This window comes from Triticum dicoccoides, chromosome 6B (assembly GCF_002162155.2).
Source record: "Triticum dicoccoides isolate Atlit2015 ecotype Zavitan chromosome 6B, WEW_v2.0, whole genome shotgun sequence".
NCBI classification, from domain to species: Eukaryota; Viridiplantae; Streptophyta; class Magnoliopsida; order Poales; family Poaceae; genus Triticum; species Triticum dicoccoides.
The window spans coordinates 697082942-697095591 of NC_041391.1; the positions used below are offsets into that span (position 1 = coordinate 697082942).

At 42.8% G+C, this 12650-nt stretch overlaps 1 protein-coding gene across 1 annotated transcript; it reads right to left on the reverse strand.

The window, feature by feature from the left end:
• Positions 1 to 4987: 4987 nt before the first annotated feature.
• Positions 4988 to 12419, reverse strand: LOC119324462 (disease resistance protein RGA5-like). The gene is made up of 3 exons (XM_037598255.1): positions 11454 to 12419; positions 5438 to 7482; positions 4988 to 5346 (listed from the first exon to the last, which is right to left on the reverse strand). Exons 1-2 carry the CDS (start codon positions 12314 to 12316, stop codon positions 5469 to 5471), a joined length of 2877 nt encoding a protein of 958 aa, XP_037454152.1. The 5' UTR covers positions 12317 to 12419; the 3' UTR covers positions 4988 to 5346; positions 5438 to 5468.
• Between the last annotated feature and the right edge of the window lie 231 nt (positions 12420 to 12650).

A 12650-nucleotide genomic window follows, 5' to 3' on the forward strand; every position in this document is an offset into this window, starting at 1 on the left:
TCCAAAGATAGATCAGCTGCAAATGTCAAAGCCTCGTGGCGAGCAATGATCTCTATAACTGTAGAACTGTCGGGTTAATAACGCCGGGTAGAACAATTGCTGCTGCCGCGGCTCCAACTGCGCTAATGAGCTATATCGCGCATTAAGCTAACTAGGCCGGCCCATTATCGCACTTAAAACAAATAAAGCAGGGAGAAAAAGAGTGTTTGATGGATTCAAACCTTGGATATCATAGATCTCGTAGTTCCTTTCTAGAGCTGGTAGACACTAGGACATGATGGAGTTCACACTAGTTTAGAAGGGAGCAAACTATTTGAAGGAAAGTGTCGTCTTTCCATTGGCTTTCCTGATTATTTTTTGTTTTAGTTTTTTCATGTTTCATCGGTTTTTCTTTGTTTCTTTCTCTGCTTTAATTCTATTTTATTTTCTTAATTTTTTATTTGATCTTTTTTGGTTTTATTTTTTTCATTCATTTTTTTTTCTTTTTTCTTCGATTTTGTCTCTTTCTTTCTTGTTCTTCATATGTTTTTCTCTTGTCTTTTTACTGTTTTCCAATACAATTTTTTTATATATCTAACACATTTTTCTAATACATGTTTAACATTTTTCAAATACAAGTATAACATTTTGTGAATAGATGGTCAAGAACACATTTTTCAAAATATTTTTAAATGCTTGATTAACATTTTCAAATACCATATTAACATTTTCTTAATAGATGGCAACATTGTTTCTAAACATATTTCATTTTTTATTTTTCTAATGCTTTATTAAGATTTTCAAATACAAGTTTAGCATTTTTTAATACATGATCAAGATTTTGTCTAGACATATTTAGCATTTTTCAAATACATGTTCAATATTTTTTGAATTAATGGTCGACGGTTTTTCTATACACATTTTGCATTTTTCAAATAGTAGTTCAATATTTTTTAATACATGGACAACATTTTTTCTATGTATATTTTATCATTTTATAAATGCTTGATTAACATTTTTCAAATACTCCCTCTGTCCGGTAAACTTGTCATCAAAATGAATAAAAGGGGATGTATCTAGATATATTTTAGTTCTAGATACATCCCTTTTTGTCCATTTTGTTGACAAGTATTTTCGGACGGAGGGAGTAGTTGTTTAACTTTTTTTCAAAAGCTTGATTCACATTTTTTAGTTACCTGGTCAACTTTTTCACACATTTTATATATTTTTCCTATACATCATCAGCATTTTTCTGAATGCATGATTAATATTTTAAAAATATTATGTAAATTATATTTTTGTAATATACTCCCTCTGTTCCTAAATATAAGTCTTTGTAGAGATTCCACTAGATGGACTACATACGGAGCAAAATGAATGAATCTAAACTTAAAATGTATCTATATACATCCGTATGCGGTTTATAGTGAAATCTCTACAAAGACTTATATTTAGGAACCGAGGGAGTATGGGTTTATAATTTTCAGAAGTGTAAAAGAGAGTAAAAAAACACACAAAACAAAAACATAAAAGTAAAGAAAAGAAGAAAAAATGAGGATGTGCCATCAAGCGTACCTGGGTTGGCCCATCTGGAGCTGCCCTGACACGAGGGTTCCCTCTGTCTCACTGTAAGCGAGACATTGGGGCGTCCCCCGTGGCTTGGTGGGTATGGGAGTTCCTATGCGCCGCTCGTTACGGCAAACAGTCGGCCGCCCGCACACGAGTGCCCCGACTGGGCCGGCCCATGTATAGCGCAGAAAAATCTATAAAAGAGGTAGAAGTGTATAGGGATCGAACTCACGCCATCCAGCTCTCTACGCGCGATACTAGCTACCACACCAATTCTGTGCCATTGACAAGTCACCAGCAGCATTATATTTACTGTAGTGTACAGATTTTTCAATTATTGCACACATTTTAGGAAACACTATTTTTTGTTTGGAAAATTTAGCATTTCGAAATGGTATTTGAATTATACAAAAGGAACTAGAATTAGAAGCATTTTTTGAAAATTTCAGAACATTTTTCAGAAACAATAACAAATTTGTAAACATGATTTTTTGAATGACGGACATTTTTATAAATGTTTCGAAAATTTTCTGAAAAAGTGAACAAATTTCGAAATACAGAATGTTGTTGAAAGAGTGAACAAATATGTGGACCGAACAATTTTTGAAATGTTCAAACAATTTTTGAATGCTTGCACATATTTTGTAAAACCAGGCAATTTTCAAAATTCCAAACCTTTTCCTAAACACAAACAAAATTTGAAAATCCTGATTTTTTTTTGAAAAAGTGAATAATTTTCAATATGGCGATAATTTTTTGAAACCTGAACAAAAGTCGAAAATTCTGAAACACTTTTGGAAAAATGAATGATATTCATAATTCCGAACATTTTTTAGAACACGAAGAAAATTTGAAACTTCTGAACATTTTTGGTCAATTATTTTTTCGAAAATTCTGAGCAATGTTTTAAAAACGTGAACAAAATTTGAAAGTGCTGAACATTTTTTGAACAGAAAAGAACAAAATTTGAAATTCTGAATTTTTTTCAAACATGAACAAAATTTGAAATTCCTGAACATTTTTCGAATAGAAGGGAACATAATTTGAAATTATGAATATGTTTTAAGAGTTGAACAGTTTTTAGAAAATTTTATTTCTAAAAGTTAAAAAAGTAATGGAAAAGGAAAAAGAAGATAAGGTAACCAAAAAAGGAACAGATAACAAAAGCCAGAAAAAAGAAAAACGGAAAATAAGAAAAAACTTATGAAAACCGAAGAAAACAATAAAAACAGCAGGAAAAAAAGAGACCTGGACCGGTTTGGAACGTTCTAGAAGGTTCCCTAAACCGGGATCAGTGCAGCGCGCAACGGGCCGGCCCATTTAGTTAGTTGCTCCCGTCGCCAGGTCTGTGCGTTTGCACGACAACTTGACGCAATAAGCGTCAGTATAGGGTTTTCCGCCGTTGGTCCCAGTTCCGGTAACTTCTAGTAGTCTCCGTTTGCAAGGAAATCCTGAGGCTGCAGTGGCATAGCCTGAGGCTATTTGGATGGCAGCCGAGAGCTGCCATGCCAATAATTTGGCGTTGACAACCAGTCTGGGAGGTCGTTTGGATTGGTGCCAGCTTTTGCTTACCCCGCCATTTTTTGGTCACCAGTACATCCTTTTCACGTTTTGCGCCCATACATTGGCTTGGCAGCGGCAGCATAATCCTTGGCCAAAAAATTGGCACGCCCTCAATTGGCAAGGCAGTCCGGGGCGCTAACCAAACACTGAAGCATTTTAAAAACGTAATATACATTTTTAATGGTTTGAAGCATTTTTTAAATTACTTGAACATTTTGTTACAGTGTACAACGTTTTTATGAAATTTTCAAATATATCTTTTGAAACGTTGAATATTTTTGAAATTTCATGAATAGTTTTTCGAACTCTGTCAATAATATTTTAAATTATGCTAACAAAAAAATTGCATCATGTTAAATTTTTAAATTTTTCGGTTTTTATTTATTTTTAATTTTATATATGTTTGGGATATATGTATATATAAATGTTTCAAAAATATGATAAAAACAAAAGAAACGAATGAAAAGGCAAGGGAAATCGAACAAACCTGCAGGAACCTAATTGGGTTGGCCTAATGGTCTCGCAAAAGCGATACATAGCCGCGCCGGATGTCGTCGGTCCCAATTCCAGTAACTTGTAGTAGTCTCCGTTGCAAGAAAATCCTGCGGCGGCGGTGGGGCAGCCTCGAACATTCGAATCCGGTGACGAGCACAAACTCACCTCTCGGCGCGGCAGCTGGTGCCGGCGGCGACGCTGCTTGCCTGGAGAAGGAGCGACAGCGGCTACAGCTGTTCCTTGTGGAGAAGGTGAGCAAGTTGTTCATGAGGTGACGATTGACATTGCTAGTCTGAACCTCTGCAGTAGCCGAAGCATCAGGTAACAACTGTCCTCTGATTTATGCAATGAATTACGAGATATGTTCAGTAAATTACTTGAGTTCACTATCCTTTGCTGCCAGCGAAATTTTGGTGAAATTGCAGTAATATTTCGTTTGAATTTGTGGACCTGTTCCGGTGTGAAATTACGAAATATTTCCCGTGATGTCCGAAATTTCGTGGGTCACGAAGAATTTCCCATCGCGGATCCTTTTCCCCTGGTTCAGAGTATAGTTGTTCACGCAACAGTCAAGAGTTCAACTCTGAAACCTGACAGCATAACTCTCAACCCAGTTGTTTCAACTTAACTGAATGCATGATTGAACTAAGTTACACACACAAGTACTTGAGTACATACACCACAGCTAAACTGCACCTAGAGGTGAACATATAATACAGTAGTTCTTAAAAATAGCAATCGATGAAACAAATTCTGATCATACAAGATCCCCTGAAAACCAAATAGTGGCATCTAGCACCCTCAACACCCTCCTGCATCTTCTTCTTGTGCTACCCGTGCACCCTCAACTTTGTACTAGCTATAATCAAACTGCAACGAACTTGGTTATAAATTCTCAGTTTTCTACTCCCTCCGTTCCTAAATGTAAGTCCTTTTAGAGATTTTAATAAGAACTGCATATGGATGTATATAGACATATTTTAGAGTGTACATTCACTCATTTTGCTTTGTGTGTAATTTGCATTGGAATCTCTAAAAAGACTTATATTCATCCGTTTCGAAAAAAAAGACTTATATTTAGGAACGGAGGGAGTAGTCGATTGTGTCACGCCTTGCGATGATGCTTATTCAACATAACCCTCCCACCAACTAGGTACTTATTCGAGTGATGATATCCATGGAGGTCGTCGATTGTTTTCACTAGGCAGCAGAGGAAGGAAACAGAGCAACCAGCAACAGTAGAGCACGCGAATGACTGGCTGTTGCCAAGTGCCGAGTTGATGCAGCTGGCCAGAAGTTCAGTACTGGATACTTTCTGCTGAATCATTACCCAAATCTCACACCCCGCTTACATCTCTGAGATTGAAACCAGATGAAGCAATTTACAGGACAGCAGTTCAAGCTACAGTAGAAGAGTTCAGAGTATTGGAGTGACAAAATAACGTTTCAACTCTGAAACCTGAGATCAAACTTGTGTCCAGCTGTTTGATCTTAAATTAATGAATGGTCCATTAAACCAAGTTACACACAAGTACACAAACAATAGGGAAACTTCACCTGGAGGTGAACTTAATAATTCCTAACAATAAATCAATGCAACAAATTCTGATACAAGATTCCGTGAAAACCATGTAGTACCATGTAGCAGAGCAACTAACACCACTTCTTCTGGGACGCCTTCAGGGTTCAGGCATCACCACGAGATTCCAATCAAGCCACTTGCGTTTAACAGAAGATCCCCTGAATAGATGAAGGGAGAGTATGAGACATATAAGCGTGCAAAAGGTTGCATACAGAAAGGGTTGTACGAAATTATGATTATGATTAATACCTCTTGTGTGTCATGATATAACACAACGCTCTTAGTTGACGGTGGAGCTCTCTTCCATTTCACCCCGGATAGATAGCCTGGGATGATTGGGATGAGTGTTTGCCTCATTCCTTATGGCGGCAGCTGCAGCAGAGTTGCTTTCATGAAATGTGTCATCATCATTGCAAAGAGTAACTCTGGCATCTCTTAGACATGGGAGGTGGCCAAGACCCAAGTAGAACCCATATGCTTCTGCCACTGAAACAAAGAATGGCAGTTCAAGCTTCTCCATCTTTGGCAGCGCCCCTTCTTCAAATGTCAAGTAAACTGCACTTGGACAACGGAAGGTACGGATAAGGTTGAATTCCTTCAAACACGGGAATGCAGCGCCTTGTACGGTAAGCCTTTCTTTTTGGACAGTCTTGAATGTTATACTCAGGCGAAGTAAAGCTGGCATCTCTCCAAGTAACCGCAAATCCTCCTTTGTTGCTTCAATAAAATTAATGTCTAGGTATGCAAGACTGGTGAGTGCTGGTACAATCCACTTTGGCATCTTTGGCAAATAGTAGCCACTGGTCACCCGAAACATTTGGAGGTCATATGGCAGAGGGGACAATGAATCTAAGAACTGGACCGGTGTTGAATCAGGAGAGAATATCCATAAAGACTGAAGGTTGCGAGTGCCAAGCTTGCATAGTGAGGAGAGTAACATGTCTCCATGCCTCTTGTATTCCTGAGATCCTCCACCGTCCAACTGTATATGGAGTTCTTTCAAACCGGTCAGATTCCCCAGTTCCTCGACTGCACATAATGCACTCTTCATAATATTAAAGCCCAAGATCACCTGTAAACTCCTCATATTGTCAATACCATTGGGTATCTTCATTTTGCCATAAGGATTTTTACCGAGATATCTTCCAATCAGTAGATGTTGTAGCTTAACAAGCTGAATAATCCCAGTGGGCAATTCTTCTATATCTGTATTTCTAAGATCTAGCGTCTCTAGACCATATAGCCTCACAATCCCTGATGGTAGCTTCGACATCCAAGTGCCCCTAAAGCTCAGGTACTTTAGTTGAACTAGTTTATCTATACCATCCATATCATCATACTTGCACAGACTCCAACAATCTTGAAATTCTAGTACACGCAAAGCTTCAAAGACAACAAGCCTAGGCAAGTGTTTAATGCAAGTTGATGCTATCACTGTCAGAGATCTTAAATGGCTTAGATCTTCATTTGCCAATATGGATGCAAGCTCTTGGTCAATATGCTGGACTGAGAGTCGCCGAATAAGACCATCATGCTTTGCCAAATCAGTTTGACCATGGCCTGCCAAAGAGATGAAATTATCTTCAACCGATTTTGAAATAATGAGCTCGAGCATCATGTCATGGACTTGACAAGCACGAGCCTTTCCATCATAACCAATTTCAACCGGCTGGATCATACTTTTGTTTATTAGCTCATAGAAGTGGTTCTCGGCAACCTCTTGCTTGCTTTGTCCGCGCTCTTCAGAGATGAAGCCTTCTGCTATCCATCGCCTCACTAAAATATCTCTCTCAATCACATAATCCTCAGGATATATACATAAATATAACAAGCAGGTCTTGAGATTGGGTGAAAGATCATTGTAACTAAGGGATAATATGTTATTCATTCCATCTAAGCTTCGGTTTTTGTCCAATGCAGAACCAATAGACCTTCGGACCCTCTCCCACTCATCTTTGACCACTGGTCTGTTTGCCAATGAACTTGCTATACTGATAATTGCCAATGGGAGGCCTCCACATTTCTTTAATATTTTATTCGAAACTTGTTTTAGCATATCAGGGCAACAGTCCTCAGAACCAAATATTCTTTTGAAGAACAATCGTTTGGAGTGGAGATCATTTAGGACTTCCATTTCATACATGCGGCCATTACCACCATGAGAACATGATCTTGCTACATCAACAACTCGTGTGGTAGCTATAATCCTGCTAGAAAATTCATTCTCCGGGAAAGCATACTTAACAGCGTCCCATGCTGATGTGGACCATATGTCATCAATAATAATGAGATACCTGATGCATATAGATATTGTTAACCAACTATGAAAAGTAGTTCAAGTACAGAACATAAATATACCAATGTCATTTATAAGGACTTCAACCTTTATACCCCGCAAAAAAACTACGATCTCCAAGAAGATGATAATAAAAATATTCAGATGGAAAACAATAAATAAACCATGATTGCCTAAGAATCATACAATCTGCAAGTAATCAACAAGTTATTTAGGGTCTTCCGTGTGCTTATGCCTTGTGTTACCATTTTCAGTTTGCTTACTCAATTGAGACTTTAGCCATAGCTGGAACTCAAAACTAACCAACTAATATGGTTAGAAAGAATCAACCGATCCTACATGATTATGCTTCTGAAAAAGAAAATAGCTGCTCCCCAGTAACTTCAGGCATATTTCGCTTCTTAACTGCCCAATGAAATGGATCTTGAAAGTTTTGGCGGCTCGGCTTCGCTCTTATTACTATACTAGTTGATAATGATCAATATAAAAACAGGTGCATCGCTTATAACTTCTTATATGCAAAAATGGATCTTGTTCAGACAGGCTTTAAAAGGAAAACTGGAAAAGAAAGGCCCAAGGCCTTTGATACAGTTTCTTGGAATGCTCTCTTTGCTATTATGAAAGCTAGAGGTTTCGATGGTAAATGGATTATGTGGATTGACTCCCTTCTTACAACCGCTAAAAATGCTATTCCGTTGAATGGAATCCTGGGCAAGTGGATAAATATCAGGCGTGGGCTACGTCAAGGGAACCCTCTCTCACCCTTTTTGATCATTACTGTGGTTGATGTGTCACAGAAAAGTCATTAAAAAATTTGCATCCCATGGAGCTCTTCGACACCCAGTTATTAGCACATTGCCTTGTCCAATGCTACAATATGCAGACGACAGTCTGATTGTTTTGTAAGGGTGATGTTCATTACTCGCAGGGGAAAATTTTAGCATGTTCTCTCTTACCTCCCATTTCACATGAGAGGTAAGAGTACATAATAGATTTGAGCCATTGATTTGATCAACTAGTGATCTGATTAACTCTTACCTTCTTATCTCTCATGTGAAAAGAGGGAGTAAGAGGGAGCATTTTAAAATTACTTGCATGCTAAACTTCTTAAGGATATTCTTGATGCCTTGGCCCTTTGCCAATGCGACTGGAGTGAAGATCAACTTCTCTAAATCCACTTTGATCCCCAACAACCTTGACGATGCGGAAACTGCGGATATTTCTAGAGTGTTGGGCTGCCTAATCGAATCTTTTCCTCGAAACTACCTGGGGCTGCCTTTGTCTGACACTAAAGTTGCCAAGAGAGGCTTTTCTGCCAGTAATCTCTTCTGATGCTAAATGTTTTATCGGGTTTCCTTTGAGTTTCCCAACGAAGGGTAGTCACCAAGAGCAAGGTGACTATCCCTGCTTATCTTATGTCTTGCATTAAATTACCATAGCACATGCTGTCACTCTTCTTCTATCAATGAAAAGATACACAACCTTTGCGTATTCGCGAAAAAAAGGTAGTTGATGAGACCGACGGACTCAGGATATCGTTTCTTCGGAAAGGAAAGATAAAGCTAATGGAGGAGATTGCTTGGTCTCTTAGGACCATGTATGTCCATCCATCGAAGAAGGGAGGGTGGGTAGGAGTACAAAATGTAAATATGCTAAATGATTGTCTGCTGATGAAGTTTGCACGCGGCCTCCTCACTTCTACAACAAGGATGTTGGTGGATCCTCCCAGGCCCCGCGTCGCTCCCTCCCCGGGGCGACACGGGCGGCCGCTCCCAGCCCCCTGCAGCCTCCCCCTTCCCGCCTCCTTCTCCTCCTCGCCGTCACCGGTGGCCTCCGGCAAGCAAAGCCTGTGCGGAGCCGGCGGCGGTGGGGCGCTCTTCGGCTGCTCTTCGCACATGATTTGGGGACATGGTGTGCGGATGGCGGCTGGCCGGTGCTCGGCTCCGGGCCGGTGTCCTCACTCGTGGCGGAGGTGGCCTCTGACGCGCGGCGCGTTGGCTGGTCGCGACGCTCGGCGTGTTGTTGTGGGCGAGTGGTCGCGGTCGTGGGCGCCTGTGCGGGCCAGATCTGGTCCCTGCTGCGCGTCCTGGAGGCATCCCTTGCGAGCTGCGGCCGGCACGCATGGTGGTCCTGGGGTGGAGGGAGGCTCGGCCCCCTACTGCGCGTCCCGGGGGCGCCCGTTTGCTGCGTTCCTCCGGCTTGGCTCCATGGTGGTGCCGGCTGGTGCTTCGGCTGGCGGGCTGATCTGGCAGCTCATCCGACAAGTTGGGGTGGGGTGGCGCCCCCCCTTCTTGCTCGGGGATCCTTTTTGGCCGTGCTGCGTGCGGCGGCCGCGCGGTGGTGGTTTGCGGTTGCCGGGGCGGCAGCCTCGGATTTGGTGGTGGCGGCTTCGACCAGGGGGCGGTGCGTGTCTGGACGCGGCGGATCGAGGGATCCCGCGACCAGTTGGAGTAAGACGGCGGGCCTCGGTGCTCTACAAGGATTGGTGGGCGGCGGTTTGTGGCCGGCCGATTCGGGAAGTTGGTGGTTGAGCTTCACCAGGAGAAATCCTATCTCCGGCCTTTGCCGGATGCGACGGCGGCGACGCCCGCGGGCGCCGCAATCTTTCTTGGACATGTCGCGGCAGTGTGCTGCCTCTCCCCTCTCCCCGCAGCCTTGGCTCCGGAGGAAAATCTCAGATCCGCAGGATCACGCGATGAAGGCGCCTTCACGTCTTCTTCCTCCTTGGGGGCATCGTCTCGGAGCCGGCTACAGCTGGAGACCAGTGGTTGACGGCATCTTTGCCGCGGTGGTTGGCGGCATCTTCGCCGCGTGGTTTGCTGAGGAGGCTGTTTCAGGGGCGCTGATTTCTATTTGGCAACGATGATGGCGTCGAGAGGAGCTTGGGTCGCGGCTTGGGCTTTGGTAGTCGGATCTTCCCGGCGTGTCCGAGGTGCTCTGCTGTTGGTTGCCTGGTTGTTTTGAAGTCGGAGCTGCGGTGGAGCGAGTCCAGGTGGCGACGATGACAAGCACTCGGTGGTCGTTTGCGGTGGGCACGGTTGGCGCAAGTCCTGCATATTTCCCTCGCGATGCTCGTCGTCAAAGTCAGAGCTGTCAGGTGTTTGTGCGTGTGGCCATCTGTTTGGCAAGTGCCATTGTGGCTTGTGCGGCTGTTCTGCAGCTCTGTGTTCCATGACGGTGGCCAGGTTGGCTGGTGGTGCCCATTTTGTGGGCTGGATTGTGTAGGTTTTAGCCCGGTTTTCCGTCAATTAACCGGGCAATTTTCTTTGTGCTTAATCAATGAAAATGGCAAGTCTTTTGCCTTGTTTCATAAAAAAGGGGATGTTGGTGAGCGCTTTACACTCTGGACTAGAGCTTGGTCTCAAGTTAATACCCTCTTGAAAGGCTACAAAGAGGTGACCTGTGTACAAATTGGAGATGGGGAGATGACTTCTGGAAGGATAAATGAACTACTGACGGCCCTTTTTATATCCAATTCCCTGCCATCGAACTCTCATACACTCAGGCTTAACATTTCTGTGGCTGACTGCAGAAAGGGAGGGAAATTGATAATTCATACTCGACATATCATGTCTGATCGGGTGGAACGTGAGCTCCGTGCCCTTGCCTTATTCCTCAACTCCGTCGGTCTCCAAGAAGGTTCTTGGGACCAAACGGGCCCTTAGAATGTATCACTATGTCATTCATGCTTTAAAGGTTCACGAGAAACATTTTGAATCATTTGAGTGCATCACTAATACTCCCTCCGTCCCATAATGTAAGACGTTTTTCGACACTACACTAGTGTAAAAAAACGTCTTATATTACGGGACGGAGGGAGTACTATTTAACCCATATACATATTATTTTTACAATTTGATTTAAGCAGTAGACATTCTTTGTCACTGCAGAATATAGACAAGGCAGTATAAAGACATTATTCTTAATATATTTGCTTTAAAAGGTTCGGAGGGGGGGGGGTGAAATTACCTCTTATCTTGTAAGAATTCCTTCAGTTTCTCAATACATTTCTTTTCATCCCAAGTGTCGATACCTTCTATAAATTCTTTCTCGCAAGGCATCTGGGAGATCAAATCCTTCATAATTTTCTTTACATTAGGCTTTTGAGAGACCGAGACAAAAGCTTGACAATGAAAATGCCCCTGGATCTTGCGGTAAACCTCCCTCGCTAGTGTCGTTTTCCCCAAGCCACCAAAGCCAACAATGGACAGCACCTTGCGATGCTTGGTCGAGCTATTTCCATCTTCCAACATCCAATTGACAAGATCATCTCTTGGACTATCAATGCCCACAAGGTGTGCTTCCTCAACAAAAAGAGCAGATAAGCGGGGATCCACAACTGAATGTTCAAAGGTGCACAAGCGGGGATCCACGGCTAAATGTTCAAAGGCACTAGAGGCAATATCATCCAGCTTGTAATTATTCCTGAACTCTTTTACCTCCTTAAGACGAATCTTCAGATCGTCGATTTGCTTGGCAATTCCACGGCGAGAGCCCAGAGTCTTGAGACGGCGAGCAATCTTGCGAAAGAACTCCTTGAAGCCACCCTGGTGTTGGCCGCCATTACCGAGCTGGTGGACGAACTTGTCGATGACATCCTCGATGTCATAGGACAGCTCCCTCAGCAGCGATATCCATGCCTTCACCTGGACGTCAGGATCTTGCAGCATCATGTACTTTTGGACCGCGCCATGCATGCCGGTCAGCTCGGATTTGAGCGAGCGAATCTCGCGGCGGACGCCTTTCAATCGGGCACACTCGCCAGCAAGCAAATTGGTGAGCTTCCCCAGCAGGGGAGCCAACACGCCATGTGAAGCACCCACCACCTCCATTGATCTCTTTGTTTTATTTTGAAGGGATCTCTCTATTCCTCCCTCGAACCCATCTCTCGGTTTGTGCTTGGTGTGCTCAGACCTAGTGGAGAGAAGTGCAGAAAGAGGACTCAATAATGGGGTTCGTACTAGCTGCAAGATTCCTTGAGATTTGATTTAGATCGGCCTAACCATGGCTATGGCAAATTTAACAGATTTGACCTATAGACGAAATCAAATCACAGAATGAACTGTCCGTGAAACTATTTCACGCGGCTAACCCGTGACGCCTAGCTCTCAGGCGCTGCACTAGTGCAACGCCCGGGAGCTAGGCGCTGCACTAGTGCAACGCCCA

Coding starts and splice junctions, on each gene's coding strand:
- LOC119324462 (XM_037598255.1), bottom strand. CDS start 12,316: ATGGAGGTGGTGGGTGCTTCACATGGCGTGTTGGCTCCCCTGCTGGGG. Junction 7,483..11,453: donor GAATTCTTACAAGATAAGAG/GTAATTTCACCC, acceptor TATATGCATCAG/GTATCTCATTATTATTGATG.